Source organism: Symphodus melops (assembly GCF_947650265.1).
Source record: "Symphodus melops genome assembly, chromosome: 5".
In the NCBI taxonomy this organism is placed as follows: domain Eukaryota; kingdom Metazoa; phylum Chordata; class Actinopteri; order Labriformes; family Labridae; genus Symphodus; species Symphodus melops.
The window spans coordinates 20,588,887-20,607,725 of NC_136695.1; the positions used below are offsets into that span (position 1 = coordinate 20,588,887).

At 42.5% G+C, this 18,839-nt stretch overlaps 1 protein-coding gene across 6 annotated transcripts in view; it reads left to right on the top strand.

The window, feature by feature from the left end:
• The first annotated feature begins 251 nt into the window (after positions 1-251).
• Positions 252-18,839, top strand: part of kif13a (kinesin family member 13A) — a 35,364-nt gene continuing 16,776 nt past the window's right edge. For 5 of the 6 annotated variants that reach the window (XM_079344890.1, XM_079344891.1, XM_079344894.1 and 2 more), the window contains exons 1-7: positions 253-761; positions 994-1,084; positions 11,913-11,925; positions 14,165-14,225; positions 15,102-15,194; positions 15,880-16,060; positions 18,542-18,629. In XM_079344890.1, the coding sequence (XP_079201016.1) occupies positions 707-761; positions 994-1,084; positions 11,913-11,925; positions 14,165-14,225; positions 15,102-15,194; positions 15,880-16,060; positions 18,542-18,629 (582 nt within the window). In that variant the 5' untranslated portion in view covers positions 253-706. Of the gene's footprint in view, positions 762-993; positions 1,085-11,912; positions 11,926-14,164; positions 14,226-15,101; positions 15,195-15,879; positions 16,061-18,541; positions 18,630-18,839 lie in introns of all 6 variants that reach the window. The other variant, XM_079344892.1, reaches the window with a different exon arrangement.

Consider the following 18,839-nt stretch of genomic DNA (forward strand, 5'->3'; position numbering starts at 1 on the left):
TAATTAGTCTTCGTGACAGCTCATTGTGAGCTTGCCTTGTGGGGGCCAGTTGATCTGCAGCCCAAGTATTTAAAACCTGGCTACGGCCCTGCTGCTTTACAGATTCAAATATTAGCCATCTATTTTTAAATATTTAGAAAATATGAAACACAGACTGACTTTTTTTTTGTCACAGAGACAAGACATTCATAATATTACTCCATACAGAGGACAAGCCAAAAATAATCATCTCTCTGCAGTCATTCTTGCTTCAAGTGTGCTTTTGCAACATGGGACTTTGTTGTCTTATGTCGTGGTTACATGTAAGTGAACTTGTCAGACAGCCTCACTTGTCGTGCTCTGGTCCCCGACCCCCCCACCCCCCCGATAAGCGGCGCGGTGAGTAAATCCTTTCCCCCTCTCTCGGCTCCGCCACAGCCGTCTCCGGTCTGCCAGAGGAGAGCAGTCGTGCTCCCAGTGGAAGATGGCGGTGGGGATGCTGTCTGGGGCTGCTGGAGCACAGTTCTGGATTTGCACTAAAAGCCAACCCGGGTGGATGTAGAGGACAAAGAAAATGAACATATTCCCTAGTCTTCTCCTCGAGGTGTGGACTCTTTCAGGATTGTTTGACTAGAGAGCCTTTTTTTGTCTGGCAGAAATCCGGACTCCTTGTCGGAGATTCACAGACTACAACCAGAGACAGAGTGGGAGTGAAAAGTGGACAAAAATGTCGGATACGAAGGTAAAAGTTGCAGTGAGAGTCCGGCCCATGAACCGCAGGGGTAAGTGTGATAAACTTGACTGTTTCTGTCCGCTAACCCTCATTTCTTTCTCCTCTGGATTTATGCTTCATTATCATGAAGTTTTTTGATTCCATCGCCATTTGCAGCCCTCAGCTTGAGTTTCGAGTCAGACATGAGTTGAGCTTGAAGACGAGTTTTAAAGTTGCGAGGACTTATTTTTTTTCACACCCCCGCATCCTGCTTCACTTTCCCAACAAACTTGTCTTTGCAGAAATTGAACTGAACACAAAATGTGTCGTGGATATGGAGGACAACCAAACTGTTCTTCACCCACCACCTTCAACTGCAAAAGGAGATAACAGGTAAACAAAGCTGAAATGCTGCCAACTGTTTGTGCAGATGCAGTAAGTATTACAGAGCAGACAGTTGGTTGAAGTTAAAGCATCGTTTGCATTCATGTCGTCAGCTCATATGACAAACAATAAAAAGGAAGCCTTTGTGTGAGGAAAGTCTTTTGTGGAGGCTCATGGTGTTTTGGAAATGTCTTAAGTGAAAGAGCAGAAAAATGCAGCCTGCACCCTCACTCTAATAACTATCCCACCCCTGCTTCAAAAGCACCCAAATGTCAGCATATAAACTGCCTTTTTTAAGTTTGCTATACTGTATGACCACACGTTTAGCTCAAATGTCTGACATCTCATCAACTCATTTTCCACTTCACACATGATCCTGTGAACAATAATCAGTGTGGCAAACTTTTATAAGAAAATCTAACCAAAATATTTCTTCTATGTAAATGCCAGAAAGTCAGTCTAAACAGAAATGCTGCATTACTGCTCTACAGCTGAGGACATGATGTCTGCCATCCACCTGCCTGCAACATGATATTATGTTATGTAATCTATGTGAAACTTCAATACTAATCAGCTCAGCATAAGAATAGATAAGTCACTCTGTGTCATAGAATATCCTTGTCTTTTGCATCTTTTTTTTATTTTTTTGTTGGGTTCAAAGCCTAAGGAAGATGTAATAGCATGTCTAACACGTAAAGACGCCTGTCAGACAGAACAGGTTAATGTTGAGCCTCAGGGAATCTCTGTAAATCTCTGCAGTCAGAACCTGTGTAGCGTTCTGTGAGACCACACTGTTCCTATTTGTTTTTGAAGATAGATGTGGCTGAATGTGTGGAGAAGCAGCAGTGAAGGTCATTTAAAAAAAAGATACAGTTTATTGCTGGCGGATAGTTTGTAATGAGGAGATGTCTGGAGTGACACAGCATGTAGACTAATGATGGCTGTTAGCTTGTGAAAGCACTGAATGGTCAGGCCTGTCAGAGATGTAATATTTCATCCATCATGGCTGAATACGTTTGCTCTCCTCTGCTGTTGGTGTCACACATGATTAAACAGCTGACCTGATTCCACAGAGGCGCAGATGCATCCAAGTCTGTTTGTTGTTTTCATATAATCTCTCAAATAATGTTAACTTTATTTTATTCAAAGCAACAAAAAAAAACCCTCTTTCTAAAGTAAAAGACCCCAGTGTGAGTCTAGCCACAGTCGAGGCTTTTCTCATGGCTGGTTTCCAGCCTTGTTAAAGGGTAACACTTTCTCTGCTGTTCTAGTAACCAACAGTCAGCAGTAAATGGTAATGAGCGTGCTCGGCTCCGCACATTAACCTGCATTTAAGGTAATTATCAGAACAGAAATTGCCACACAATGGCGGCGTTCCAGGGAATTAAACGCATGTTGGACAGGATGCACAAACAGCAGAACAAAAAGCTGTCACGGGTCAGAGCGCAGAGACGACAAGCCCGCTGCGATGGCATTTAGTCTGCAATATTTACAGTTAAATTATAGGTCTCTGTAAGTCCTTCCAATGAGACACAAACTGTTTCCTTTGCTGATTGGGATTGTGCAAGAAGGGGTGAGAATTGCAGTATAACACACATGATACTGTACAATATGCGGCAATATGATACAATACAGTATGATATAAAATGCTAAGAAGAGAATGTGTGTATTTATTCCCTGACATTTCTTAACTATTTATCTGCATCTTTCCACTGCAGTCAAACATGATCCTTCTGTCTTCTTCTTTACTATGCCACTGACTATTTTGCTTGCATTGACGTCACGTCGGCGCCATAGTGAGGAGTCATGATGTAGTGAAGTGAAATATCTGTATCGAGCACCATATTTAATTGTGGTTGAAAAATTGATATTTGACACCGATGAATTGATAATTGTTTTTAAAAAGTCAGGATGACGACATATTGCTGTATTTTGATATTTTTGCCCATTCCAGAGCATACAGAGATTCCTCTCGTAATCACAGGCAAATATTTCCTGACAACACTGAAAACAAAGCAGTACAGAAAGTCTCGTACGGATGTTTACAGAGACCTTACATTGATCCACCAATGTGTAAGCGTCTAATCAATATTAACTCTTAATGTAGGCTTCTGTTGCTTTCGACTGATTTAGGCCCTCAGCAGTGATGGTTCAGATTGATTTTATTATGTCACAATTCTTTTCTTTAGTATAGCGCAGGCATGTAATTACTTGTTAACATTTCAGTGCTGGTTCTGTGTGTGTGTGTGTGTGTTTGTGTGTTTTGGGCCTCTGTGTTTAGGCTGCTTTGGTTTTCTTGAACCATATAATTTTCTTCTCTGCAGCTTGTGGAGCCACAGAAGGGGATACCCTGTTCACTAAGATTCAGACTTGTTATGAAGACACCTGTTCCTGTGTGTTGGAAATGTGTCAGATTTAGTGGGTATTAGCACGCCAAATATGGCTGCAGAGCCAAGACCATGGGAACCTTTTCTCTCTCATGGGAAAACTCGGGCTCTACCTCGGAGACGAAACAGTAGAGAGACATGTTTTTATTTTGAAGCAACTAAAAATTAAACTTCTTTTCTTGAGCTGTGATTTTTTTTTTTTTAAAACACAATTTTACAGTAAAATAAAATGTTATGTAACACTGTTTGTACTTAAATTAAACTCTACTTACTCTCAGCTTGGCTTCTTAAATGCAAAATATGTCTTAAAGTCTGATGAATTACAGATTTGAAGTCTCTAGCAGGATGAACTTGGAGCCGTTTACTTGTTGGATTACCAATTAGAAAGTGAAACCTTTCAAGATTGTGTCTAAGTCTGATTTTAGAGACCACACACTTCAAAAACATAGTCACCTCAAGAATTCAAACTAGTAAAAAGGGATTTTCTTTGATGGCTTAACCTCCTTCTGTGCACCTCCATGTATTTTAGCAACACTCGTGACCCCCCCTCCTCCCATTATCCTGAGAAATGAACTATAATCCCAGAGGTGGGCACATGAAACCTAGATTGTGACTTCGGGGCAACAGGTTAAGTTTCCCAAGCTTTTTCTTTCATCTCCCTCTTAAGTTGGCACGAACTGCATATTTGTAATGGGAATCTAGAAAAGTAGTTTTTGTTTTCACGCGCCAGTCCCCCCCCCCCTCCTTTGGGGTTTAGACACAGAGACAGTGGGGGTGGAGGAACAGAGAAATACCTGAGGCTGCTGTCTGCAGAGGGGATGAGTGGTGGAGAATCATGACAAGAAGATACCTTTCCGCTCACACAATGGGGCCATATTACCTCGATCAAGCCCCAGCATGTCAGTCAACTTTTCAACTATACAGCCCCATCGAGTCTCAAAAGACTTCTTAATGTAGCCACCTTTATTCAATTTATTTAAAAGTAAACACTGAACAGGTAGAGCCAGAAGCCAACCAGAACTACTTAAATGATAACGATGCAGTCGGCGGCATGATTTATGTCAAAGAAAGACGCCATCTTTTGTCTTCCTTTCATAAGGGCTAACTTAAATAACCAAGTTTTAAAATATGCGTCTAACCTTTGTTTTCAGTTGTCCATGTTACTGGAGCTCAGCCATTCAGTAACCGAAGTTCAAGTTCATCTGATAACGTCTGTAACCAAGCTTGTCATTTACATTCTAATCTCTTCCTTATCACTAACGGCTCAGTTTGGTTTATCTCCACCTGACTCTTGTTTTTTTTTTTTTGTAGGGATTTTGTGGTTTTAATCCTGGGAAAGGACAATTTAGTGGTCTTACAACTTTCCTGCTGTTTCCTTTTTTGTTTGTTTGTTCATTTTGAGCTAAGCCAAGCTAACTAGTTGTGTATGGTAACTCTTTATTTACTCTAATAATACGAGCGTGATATTGATTTTTAATGTGACTGTCCGTGACAAAGCAAACACAGTCTTCCTTTGATGGCTGTTGTAGACGATCAGGATGTATCTTATAGGAGTCTTTGCAGATAGCCGCTAATGCTGTCTGTTTGTTAGCTTGTATGATATACGGATATCAAAGATGCAAGAGAAGTTTTTTTTAGTTGAGGTGATGGTCTCCTTGGTTGTTGAAGTTTTTCAGGTTGGTCACATTTTCTCCCAGGTCATATATAACACAATAACACAAAAGACAATGCTTCACTGAATGACAGTGCTGGCATGTCCAGTGGCTGCCCTCAGGAATGTTCCCTTTGTCTTTACAATTTTCTTCCAGAGTGCTGATAATAAACCTTTCCATTCAGTAACATGTTATCCTCAAAGTCAGTCGACCTAAAGTAAACGTCTAAGGCTTTATTCATGCCTGCTATGAAGAGAAAGTGTTGCGTGTAGCTGATGAAATGATTGTATTCTCTCAGGGACCGTGCCCTGTTTGTTTGGAGGGTGGGACATTGTTTACATCTTGATCCGGAATTGAGAAAAGATGGCGTCCTCCCTCTTTGACAAGCCTGCGCCTCATTAATCTCAGATGTGGCTTCTCGTTCTGCAGGGCGGCCTTAAAAAAATCCACTCCGACATTTCTCCCATAATGATCCAAATTCTCCCTCTTATGCTCCTCTCAGATGAGGCCTTTTTGAAGCACAGACGTTTACATGAATTAAATCCGATGGTGAGAAAGGGGACTCCCGTTTCGTCTTGTTCAGGAGATGTAGAGCCAGGCAACATTAACAATAACTTAAGTCTCCTGTGAAGAGTTTTTAGCTGGTTATGAAACAGACAGAAACAAATAGTGATGTTTATTTTTAATGGTCTGAAACTACTGCTGCGGGGAAGAGGACGTATAAAGTGATTACAGACTGTAATCACAAAAAAAAGTATTTTTCTATTGGTCGACTGTAATTTACAGTCGACCAATAGAAAAATACTTTTTTACATTTTCTATCGCAAAACTACTGATGAATGATGCATAAGACTGTTGTAAATGAAATCAGGGGGAGATTTCTTTTATTTAAAGAACTACTTCAACATGTAAGGACTACTTTGTATTTGTTCCCACTAAGAATAAAAAAAACAACTATTTCTGATTCCATAGGGGCAGAAAACATGATTTTCCTTACAGGAACTTTGAACAAATGAAAACTGGAATAGTCTATCTGGATTTAGTTCATAAAAATAAATATGCATGGTCACATGTTTATTATTCCTTTCGGCTGTTTTGTTTCTGTTTGCAGTCTGTGGCCGTGTTCCAGCCTTCATGAGCATGCTTCCTTATGTTGTCTGTTGTTCTCTGCAGCCTCGTGCTGTTGTATGCATTAAGATAAGTGAGCTCCAGCAGGCAGCCGGGGTTCAAAGGAGGCGTGTCCTGATAGTAAACGTGTCACTTAAAAGCTTGAACATATTGAACATGATGAACTTAACCTCTCTCTAGATTGTCTGTTTCATGTGAATAACCCGATTTTAAGGTTTTTGGAGCAGATGTGGTTTGTGTTGTAACATACACACACACGCACGCACGCACGCACACACACACACACACACACACACACACACAAACACACACTTGGCCTGCAGCCTGCTGACCCAGCCTATCACAGTGGAGTCAGAAATGCCGGAGAGGATTAAATTAGACCCTGCCTCCATCATATGTTTTGTTGTGAGCATTTGTTATGGAAACTTTGCAGTCCACACAGAAGTCGGTATGCGTGTCATGTGTGTTGCTTGATGGCAGTGCAGTTCATTAAGGCTGTTTTGGAGATGGTTTGCTTGGCTTTCATTTTGGAATTACTTTGACTCATGAGGCTGGTGGGATGTCTCGCCTCCATGTTTACCAACGTTGCTTAGCAATCGGCGTTTCCAAGAGACAGAAACTTTGCAAAGTTATGTGGATGATCTAATGAGTGATATCCCCGAGACACCCCCAAATATTTTCATGGGAAGCTAATTTTAGAATTTATGACAATGAAACCACAGTCAATTGTTTCAGTGGTGGAAAATGAACTAGGACGTTTACAAAGATCTTTACTGGGGCAACATTTGAACGTGAATGTATTTCACTAAGGTCTTACTATCTAATATTACTTGATAGAAAAAAAGTGTCCTCCCTGCTCAAAATCTCAAGCAGGGAACAGCCAGTGACACATCTTCTATCACTCCTCTGTGACAGAAAATGAAATGAAATAGTTTGTCTTCCTTCTCTCTTATTTAACATCCAAGGACCTCTCTTGTTATGATTTTAACATCATAGGATTGTAACTTTTACTGGATTTTCCTCCACCTGATCTTACACAGCAAAACTAAGAAAGTCCAACTATTAGTTTGATTGTCAGAGATGTCAGGTTTCTCAGTAGCTTGATTGCAGGTCTGTTTCTGTCATCAGCATGTTGACTTCCTTTCGTGCTGTTTTTTTTTTGTAATGCATTTTTGAATGTCTGGTGAGAATCTCCGCCCTCAGCAGTCATCTATACCTCAGAATCACTCATGTTGATAAAGGTCATCGCTCAGTCTTATAAATCATCTTGAGTTGGGGGGGGGTCAGAGACCGGAGCAGCCCCCTTACTGTAACCCTGCTTGGCATTTCCCCTTCTCTCCTTTCAGCCTGTCTTGTCTGCATGCCTGTCTGTGCAGCAGGGTGACCTATGCTATGCTCTGTGTGGGTGGGGACCGGTGTGTTCTGTTCTAAACATACTGGAAGACCATCTGAAATGTTAGCTTGCTGCCTGCGAGAGCACAGCAAGCTGTAACTCAATACACACACACATGTGCGCACACATATGCACACACAGAGCTCTGAAGGTTGTGTTTATTCTCTGGAGCTTGTTGAAATGTGATTGTCTGAAGCTAAACTGGAGAAAGAGTCATAAGTGCTCTTTAATGGAGGTTTAAAAGGCGTAGATTCAAGAAATGTGAAACACGGGGGGGATATGCTTATTTTTGTGCGTGTGTGTGCACGGCGCAGATCCTTGTTGTGAATGTCCAATCAGCAGGGGGTGAACCTCATCCCTGTGATTTACACATTCCATTTGAGCATTCAGATTATATCATCAGAAAGTCTTGCAAAGCCAGCTGAAGGACATTGTTAAATGTGGTGGGTTATCCTGCAGACATTGGAAAAAAGTAGAACCACAGCATTTCAAGACTTGGATTTATGTACTTTAAAGACTTGTTCTCGACAAAGATTAAAGCGCAGAGTTTGTTTCTTGCGTCTCATTAGATCCAGTCTGCTCAAGATCAGGTGAAGACGAGAGATTTCAAAACTGTATTGCAATCAAATGTATTGGTTTGATACTTTTGCAAGCGTGGGCATGATGCAATGTCATTGTTTTAAGAGTAGGTTGATGCTCAGTGGGTGGATGATACAATATTAATCTGGTGTGTTGCCTGCCAGGCTGGAAGAGTCCATTTTTTTTCGGTGGCATAATAACCCAGTGGCCTTAATCCGGCTTCATAACCACAGGGGGGGATTCCATCGCAGCCCTCCTACTCTTCTTACCTTCCTTTTGGGCACCAGCGGAGGATACATTGATCTGAGCGTCAACACACGGAGAGGTTGCCATGTTTCCAGCCGCCATGTGATCCGAGTGAATCTGACCCTCATCTCTGAGAGACGAAAGGGTCTCAGTCTGGCTTTTGGTGATGAATCTGCTCTGCCCAAAGTGATAACAAAGACAATCAAAGCGTGCCCCTCGAATCTATCTACCAGGACACAGGATCAGTTCAGACAAGGAGAATCACACTGTTGTTGCAGTTTTAGAGGCCAATTTCCCCCCTCAGCCAAACTTAAAATCATTCATGGGTGCCTTGGCATCAGGTAGCTGCAGGCGTGCGAGCGTGAGCTTGGATGACACTGACTTTAAAGCAGAACCAGCAGCCCCCCCCCCCCTTACTACAGCCAGCCGTGTCCGCCTGCATCTGCCTCTGAGGGGGGGGGGGGGGGGGGGCACAATCTGATGCTATCTGGCACTTCTGTGCCATACATGTGAGCCACACACTTGTTTAACCAGAACGTAGATTTGAATACGTCCTCGGGCCATGACTTGACATACTCGCTGATTATTACACAAACAGCCTGTGGGCTTCATGCATGAATCATTTGGGGCGTCACTGAACATCGTTTCTGACTGAGCTCGTCCCGGCAGCGTCTCTCCTCGTGGATAATGTGAAGGAAGGAGTCATTTAATGACGTGTAATCACTTTAAAAGGCATCAAAACTGTCATTTCTTTCTAATGTTGAAATTTTGTCATCAATGATTTAACTGTATATCTCCAATATCTTGGTTTAAATGCCCACATGGACAGAACTATGAGACTTAAAAACCTCAGGCTCTGTGAAATGAGATGATCACTGTTTAGTGACATTTTATTATTTGTGTTCGCTGATTTTTTTCACTACGATATTCGATATAATGTAAGTTTGCACAACAACTATTGATGATGAATGCCGATTGTTTTTTTGTTTTTTTTAATGCTCTAACTAGCTCACCTACAATCTCAGAAAAAGAGGGTAAAGCTTACATGGTTCCTCCATATTTTCTGAGAAGGATGTTGATTTTTGGGAGGATTAAAGCGATTATTTCTAAAGCAGAGTGGGAGAACTGGGAGCTTATGTCCTCTGAGTTATTGAGGGGGAGCTCTTTGCACTTTGATAGAGAAGCATAAACTGTAAAAGTTGAGCCAAATATGTTTTTGAATGGACAAATACTGTACGAAATTCTAAATATAGCCAGACTTACGACTGCTGCTGAGATGTTTTTGCTTCTTTCTCCTGCTAAAGAGTCAAGACGACACACATTCCATAACTCAGTGTCTTTTGTCTCCATTTTCCGTGTGTCTGTTTCTCCTTCCGGTCATGTGATTGATGTTTGTCTCTTCTCTGTCTCTGTCCATGTCTCATGCTTCAAAAGCCTGAAGCTGCAGTGCGGCTCTTTGTTATCACAGCTTTTCCAAGTGTTTTCAACTTTGATATCATATTGACATAGAAAGAGTAAGATGGGGACCTGGTCAGAAGTCTGTTACTGTCCGCTGCAGACAAATGTCTCTTTTCAGCTCCTCATGTCTCCTGTTCAGCGTGGCTCTATGAGAGGACAGAGTCCTGCTGCAGTCTTTGTCTGCTCTGATTAAGACAGTGGCCTAGATTTAGATTCAGTATGAACCCAAATGAGGCCCTCCTACTTTTTCCTCCTCTGCCCACTCACTCTCTCTCTCTCTCTCTCTCTCGCTCGCTCCCTAATTAGAATCAGCTCCAGCTCAGTTAATGGCTTAAAGGACATTCACTCATATTTCCTCTCTGGCTCATTTGATTTTTGAACACCTTACATAAAAAGAAAAGTGCAGAAAGAGTATTTTTACACGTTGACATAAAGTTCGTCAGGTGTGCTATTGTTGGTGACTCAGCTGAGTTTGTGTGAGACACTTTGGTGCAGTGTTTCAGTCTCCCTGAAGCTTCCTGCTCTGTATTAGTTACCATGTGAAGGTGAGGCCCACCTCTGAGTCTGTGCCAGGAGACGCTGCATGCACGAGGGATCTGCTGACTGTTGGAGGACAGTACTTGGGCAGATTTATAGGCACACAACATGTGCAAAACATAGTCTCTTCTTACTTCTATATATGATCACTTCTGCTGAAGTGTACAGTGGCTGACGAGGGAAGGTGCCCTGCAACAGCCAGAAAGATTTACTTTTGGATTAAACAAGTTGAAAAATCTGGTGTCATGCAAATGCATTCACACCTCGTCGAAAAACACCGTGTCAACAAAATGGACAGACGTCATTACTATGTATTAACAGAAGGTTGGAAACATCTAGAGTTGTAAAATGGAACCAATGCAGAAGTGTCAAACGTTGCACTTCCTCAAGTGTCCACTTGAGGCTGGCTCCAAAAGCTCAGGAGTACCAATTAGAGCTTATGCTAAGATGCTCATTTTTACAACAGACAGGTGATTTTTCAATGACTCATCTGTTTTGATATTACATTAATGAGAAAAGCTATGGATACATTAACATATTCTGTGACGGGGTTAATTTGACTGACATGTATGTGTTGTAGCTGTTGTGGGGCTTAAGTATAGATAACAAGTTAGATGAGGTCAGCATTTTTGGTTTGCCGACTGCCATCGTTTGGCTTCAAAATAACTAATGAATCTAATAAGAAACTAATGAATGAAGTCACTGACACTCGAACATATTCTCTACAGTCTAAGGTCAAACAGCAAATGGCTACAAATACATCAATGATGCAAATGTACAAAAACACACCAACCTAGATAACAGATGATTTGTAGATACAAAAATGACGCTGCACATCCAGTCATCACATTCCCCTGACGCTCCCTTTGGCTCTTACTTGAGTTTTGTAAGTGCCGCGTTGTTTTACTTTGTTTCATATTTTACTCTTTTGTCTCGAGTTCCGGAAACTGCAACTGCTGACGGCAGCTTCCCCAACCTGGCCTCTCTGTTAAGTCCACAGGCATAAGAGCTATTTACTCAACAGAGTCAGTGCGACATTGAATCCCAAATCTCTTCCCTTCCCCACGCTCCACTGGCCCGATTATGAACCCCATCACAGCAGCACCAGGAAACTCCACAGTGTCGAAGGGAATGAATGAGGGAGTAAATGAGTGATCCTGGGGTGAATGGGAAAAAAAGTCACGCAAAGGAATTTTGGAAATGTGGAAATTAAGAAAGAAGTCTAAAGTTTCATATAAAACCACCAAAAGTTGCTCAGTCACATATTTGAGTTTGTGTCCAAACAATGAGAAGTGTCCTGCTGTGAGAAGTGCAGCTGCATCGACTGAGTGTGAACATGCTCTGACTTTTAAATCAGACAAATGCTAACCATGTTTTTCTTTCTCTTTGTCTTTTTTTTTTTTTTTTCTTCCTCTGGGTTCTTCTGTTTATGATGGATTTACCGTCGTGCCGAACAGGAAACAATCTAAGGTACGTCATTTTCTTCTGATTCCGTAAATCCCTCAGATCACAACAGTGTTAACAGAAACGGTTATTTTCTCTGGAATCCTCCGTCTCCAGTGACCTCTCATTGAGCCTGCACGTATAGCGAATAGATTAGAGGCCAGCTCAGGAAACCTTTTCCCTGGAGAAGCATCCTGCACAAGTTGCTGTACTGTTGTGTTGTAGTTTTTAAGGGACATGATTGAGAGGCCTTTCAGTAGTTTGGTTGGTCAGCAGGAGCCGGATAGATGTCCGTGTGAATGTGTCAGCGCTCTAAGATCTCGTGAACACCCACAAAGGCTCCACAATGAGAGAGGGATGAGCGCGGACACAGGGGCAGTGTGTGTGCGCATTCAAAGCTGCATTGTTGGAGTGCACCCCCGTTTCCCCCCTTGACAACTCGCTGGTGACGAGCTCAGAGATGTTTCACACACCAGGGACGGGCTTTGTGCCTCGGTACGCTCGGCAGCTGACAGAACCGGACAGCGCTTGTGTGCGTGGTCTCTGGGGTCTGTGAACCTGAGTTACCCCGTAATACCCGTCAGCTAGACGAGCACGTGCCCGTCTGCTGAAGGGAAAGCTCTTTTAAAGGGTACGCGGTTCATGCCGTTTTCATCCTAAAAACATCAAACATTAGACCGTGTGCTTCTTCACTTCATCATCATTTGCACTGCTGATTGATATTAATTGTCCAATCAGGAACAATTTGCTGCACAGTCACACCCTCAGGCTCAACAGAGACGGACCAGAAGAGTTCGAAGCCCTAGTCGCCGAGCCAGCTCTAATTGAGAACGATGGCACTTTTGTTCCCGTGAATGGCACCCACTCAACTTGTGTGAAGTCACAAGAGGAGGTCTCGCTTTCAAAGCATTTCGTGATCTCAGAGCTTCCCATGCTGACCGTGCAACCAGTGGTTTCCCTGTCCAATAGCCCTTATTATGATTAGAAGAGACTTCAATTATTCGGGGTATTTCTGGAAGGGAAAGTGCTCTGGCAGCTGCGGCACGGCGATGATTGCCTCCTCGAGTAACGACATGCTGCAGCGTTGTGCTTGCGCTGCAGGATGACACTGCTGCAGCAAGTCTTTCCACACCGTGGAAGAAATCTTGAAGACAGAAGTGGCTGAGCTTGGATAAAACCAACGCAGGAAAAGCATGACATTGCAATAAAGAAAATACTTCAGAGAAATGTGTGGTGTGAAGGGGGCGATTAGCGTTTTTCCAGACACTGACCTCTGAGTCTGACTAAAATCCTGTATCGACTGTACTGACAAGTATCCCAATCAATGCACCAATCTAACGCCTTAGTCTTGTACACATTAGTGTTTAATTACCTGTTTATATTTTTAGCTAATTGTTATTATTTAATACTTAGATTGTAAAGAGAGTGCACAGTCTACCAAAGTCAAACCTCCTTGAGTGTTAAACATACCTGGCCAATAAAGCTGATTCTGATTTACCAGGAAGCAACACACAGTGTGTTGTTTGCAACATTTCAGCAATCAGTGTTTTTCCACCACTAATATGGATGTTATCAAACTAATATCAGTGGTTTTTGGCATTTTCTCAAGTGAGGAAGGGTTGGTGTCAGAACATCTCTTGGATAAATAAGACACGTAGCATTGCTCATCTTTGTACAGAAAAGTCAGTGAAACGACCTAAAGAGGTCACTGCACCTCCTCCGAGAACTTCCTGTGTGTGTGTGTTTATGTGGTATTCACACACAGCTCCTGCAGGTGCTTGGGGACATAAGTGGGGTCTCTGCTGCTGCTGAAGCCTGTGTTGCGAGACCTAGCGCTTCGGGCTAAGAGCCAGCCTGCACCACCACAAGGGGGGGGCAGCTACAGCCCCGTTTCCTTGGAGACAAGGGTCACCGGGTGCTGGAATTCCTTCTGGGAAGCGCTGACCCTGATTTATGAATTCATTTAACTCCAGTCACGATGACCAAACACATTGCAGCTAACACGGATTTGTGCAGACAGTCATGGCGCGGTCCTAGCGGTCAGTGCTTCCAAACTAACACTCGGTTTTACTTCATCTTCCTCACTCACTCAAGCTCAGTTCAGCTGATTTACTGCAGAGTTACATGCAACAGTGAAGCTCAGTAAGCGTGTTGGTGTACCACAGAAGGAGTAAGAGTGCAGTAAGGGGGCTCAGGTTGTGTTGTGCTGTACATGCTCTGACAGGTGTGTGTGTGTTTACGCTCCCTGTGCTGTCTCCTCATGCAGGTGTTTGCGTTTGACCACTGTTTCTGGTCCATGGATGAGTCCAATGTTCCCAAATATGCTGGTGAGTCATGCTTTGTACTGAAACAGATCCTTTTACCACCACCAAAGAACTCAAGTAATATCCCATTTAAAGCCTCGCTGAGCTGTCTGCAGAAAGGGAAACTCCCTGCCTGACGGAAAGCTGTTTTTGCATCATGCAAAGCGAAGCAAACGGTGTGGGCGTACGTGGGAGTTTTGCATTTTGCATTACATTATGCAATCAAGGTGACCGGTTTAATTCTGTCTCAAAAAACAAAGTCATTATGGGGTTTTTGTACAAAACGTGGGACTGTTGTTTTTTAAATCAAAGTGTTGAAAAATAATGATACCAGTGTACCCACCCACCCACCCACCCACCCACAGGGTAAATTCAATTTCTCCAGCACCCATTCACCCTCTGCATCTATTCATTTCACTAATGAGTGCTGCTCAGAAAGGGCTACTGCTACATTTTCTTTTTACAATGTAAAGAAAAGGTTATTAGCAGAACATTAGCATAATCATTGTGTGTGTTTATATCAGCCTCATTTTGTGATGGAAATGTAATAATTTCATCAGCTTTGTGCCGAACGGACAAGACAATCTGTGCAGTGAAGAGCTGCCTCAAGGGCCCGAGCCAAGTCTTTATTTAGCACGTTAAACAGCTGTCCTTTTCAGCAGGAGCACGACAGTGAGCAACACTGTGAGAGATTTTTCTACACAGCCCCACATAGTCGACGAGACAAGAATCCCTTCTCTTTCACACCTCTTTTTTTTTTTTGCGCGTGTGATAAATACATGTTTCTGTCTAAATGTTAAACCATTGCTGAGGGATGCAAACCAGAAAACATTCAGCTCTTACATAACTGTTTCTCCTGTTTACCCTAATCTCCATGGTGACCGATTCTTTGTCTGAAAGGTCAAGAGGTGGTGTTCAAGTGCCTTGGAGAGGGAATACTTGAAAATGCATTCCAGGGATATAACGCCTGCATATTTGCCTATGGACAAACAGGTAATGAAAATGCAATGACATTAACATTAAGCCTGTTTTTTTTGTTGTTGTTTTTGTTTTGTTTTCTTAACCATTTTACCAAACAGTCATTTAAACTAGTTTGAATGTTGTATGAAAGTACATTTGCAGGTTGAAATATCTCAAGATGTGTCCTTAGAAAGTTTAACAGGAACAGGAAGACTTGTATATCCGATCACTCTGGTGAATAACTTAGCGTGTTTCCTTCCTCATTGTGAATCACGTTAGCTCATTACTGCCACTTCCTGTCCTGGCTGAGAACCCTTTGTGAAGGGACACACCTATGGAAAAGTTTACAGAGAAACAACACATGTATTTGTATGACCCTCCAGTTAATTAACATAGATAGATAGATAGATAGATAGATAGATAGATAGATAGATAGATAGATAGATAGATGCTACATTTTTGTGAATACCAGCATTGCGATTGTATGATGCTGAGGTTAGCATTTCACAAGTCTTATGCATACAGAGCTGCCAACGTGGCTCTAAACCTTTTGTATCATTTTATCTGGTGATTTTATAATATCAGTGTCAATATAAATCTTCTGTCGATGAGCTAAAATAAGAAGCTAAAATCAGCAGATTGTGGTGAAAGCAGGTCAGTATACACCTGTCTCTCTATAAGGGACTCATTTATGTGTGACTCTGCAATGTCCATTCAGGTTCAGGCAAGTCCTTTTCCATGATGGGGAACGGGGAGCAGCCGGGTCTGATCCCTCGCCTCTGCTGCTCTCTGTTTGAGAGGGTCCACAGGGAGGAGAACGAGGGCCACACCTTCAAGGTGGAGGTGTCCTACATGGAGATCTACAACGAGAAAGTCCGCGACCTGCTGGATCCCAAAGGGTGAGGCCGGTGTCAACAACGTGTTCGATTGCCATTTCTGTTTATAACTCTGTTGTGTCTCGTTGGCTTGAATGCGGGTCTGTCACACAACGCTGCAAAGTAGGAAGCAGAGCCCGGTCATTTCCTGCAGAAGAGCGGCCAGCGTCAAGCTCTGACACTGCTGCATTCTTCGCCATCGTGGTCTGATGTGGGTTGGCAGACAGACTGCAGGGGGAGAGTCAGCTGTGAAAGAGTGTGTGTTTGAGGGACATCTGTTAGCAGGAGAGGGATCAGAGCGGTCCCACAGAGGGACGACAGAGGAGAGCTCTGTGTGCTGCAGATGTCTGAAGATGCAGCCAGACTCATTTTTATTTCAACTTCCTGTTGCTTCTAAAACAAGCCTGACACTCTCTCGTCCTTCTTGTGTCTTTTTAGGAATAGACACGCTGTGCAGTGTCAAGCATAATAGGTTCTCTGTCACACTATAAGCATCGTCTTTAAGATGTTTTGTGTGGTTGATTGAATTCATCCAACCTCACTTAAGTCATTCGGCTTGGAGAGGGATCTGATGAATCTTACGCTCTTGACTTTACAAACATGACCTTCTAGTGAAAACTGCATACAGTCAGTTTTCTTGATCCAACAGACATTCTTGTGCTACTTCACTATTTCTTCATGACATCATAAACACCATCCAGACGTCGCCCTCTTGCTGTATTACTATGGTCTATGTGTTTAAAGCCTGAGCTAGCTTGTAACTCTGTCCCACAGACCATGTTGTTGTTCACTGTGGTGTCTCAATTAGCAGCTGAGAATAGTTAAAAAACAAACATCATTTGCTCCTTTGGTTTGGTTGCTTGTTGAAAACTGAGTCCAAAGTTTTAAAATAGATTGAAATCATGTATCTAATGAAGCATTTGTAAAGCTTCTTTCAGATTCACCCTGCGTAGGATTGAACTAAAGGTTGAAGAAGTCAGAAAGTTATGTGAGATGGAGTTGACGCTTTGAGTAAAAAATGTTTGTCAACAGTAAAAGAAATTTCAGACTATTCCTTTAGGTTTTTAGGGGAATGGCTTTTTTTATGCCAAGTGACATCTTAGCTTTAAATTCTTGTAAACATTTTATGACAGCAGTGCTGAATGTGGATTATTTCAACACTTCAGAAAAAACGATTCCATTCATTTCAACAATGAGTAGTGGCGTAACAAGTATAGAAAAAAAAAACACCTGGTGTGTTGCCAGATACATTTTAGCTGTTAAAGTGTTTCTCATGCAGCATTGTTCCAAAACGATCCAAAAGCTATTTCGAGTTACCCAGAAATCCATGTGATTTAATCTCTCCCAGAAAAGAAAAAGAACTTGTCGAAACTCTTACATGTGTATTTAAGTCATTCTGATCAAGCACTGGAGGTCAGAGCAGACGCTTTTAGCCTCTCCACAGAGAGCATTTGATGGACTACCATTAGTGAGTACTCTTAGAGGCATTAAGAAAGGGAAACATAAAAAGTTATTTGGAAACATTGCCTAATATTTCATTCTCTTTTTTTTCCACACATCCCTTATTTTAAGCTGGTAATTATTCCAATCCTTTTTTTTTTTTTGACCTACCGTAAATTCCGGACTATAAGCCGCTACTTTTTTCTCACACTTCGAACACTGCGGCTTCTACTCCGGTGCGGCTAATGCATGGATTTTTTATGGGGGACAATGAGCTTCTGCCGCAAAAACATTTGACTTCGTCACGTCGGATCTTAATATCAGTCATTTTGCGCTTCATGCACGCACCCTCATCATGGAAAACACACGGAGAAATACATATGATGTAGCTTTCAAGTTAAAGGCGATCGACCTGGCTGTCAAAGAAGCTAACAGAGCTGCTGCACGTTAAGATGACACTGACAGCGACAACAGAGACTGAGGAAGTGAGTAATGAAGTCATTCTGAGGCAGTGAATGGATGGACTTTTTCTTGTGAAATATATTACGGTCATCTTTTTCATCAGCCGTGTTACAGACACCGTCGGCTAGGCTTCGTATTGTAACGGTTCATGTTGTAAAGTCAGTAGTTGATAATGTGTTCATAATTCCGATTATGTGGAGAGTCAGTGAATGCACCAGCGAGAACGTGTTGAGTGGCTGTATGAGAGAACGCTGGGGGAGAGAGTTGGATTGTTACGGAAAGTTATGTGTTGCTCTCTGCTGTAAACGGCGTGGTCACGGCCGACAGTGATCGGGTTATTAAAAGTTATTATTTGAACGCTCTCGTCGTCCTTTAACGTCCGTACGGACGCTACAGTATTTGCGGATGTTACCGGTAGCCTACGTCTGTGTAAATAGCTCTTGTTATAGCGTGGACACCTGCGGCTTATAATCAAGTGCGGCTTATATATGTACAAATACATTTATTTACTTATTTTTAGCCGGTGCGGCTTATATCCAGGTGCGCTCAATAGTACGGAATTTACGGTATACTTAACTTGGTTGCTCTTTTCCTTTTCTTAAGGAGCCGACAGTCTCTGAAAGTTCGGGAACACAAAGTGTTGGGTCCATATGTGGATGGTCTGTCTCAGCTGGCTGTGACCAACTTTGAGGTTTGTCTTCCACCCGTCTTATCGTCACTCAACGTCCCAAGATGAATCTGAATCTCGACGCTGTGTCAATGACACCAGGTCCTTCTAATGTGCATATGTGTGATTAAAGAATGCAGCAGACACCCCTTCTCAGCACATCCACAGTTATTACGCTCCCATTTTAACATCCGGAATAACTGTATCAAATCATCATCTCAGTGCAGAAACTCC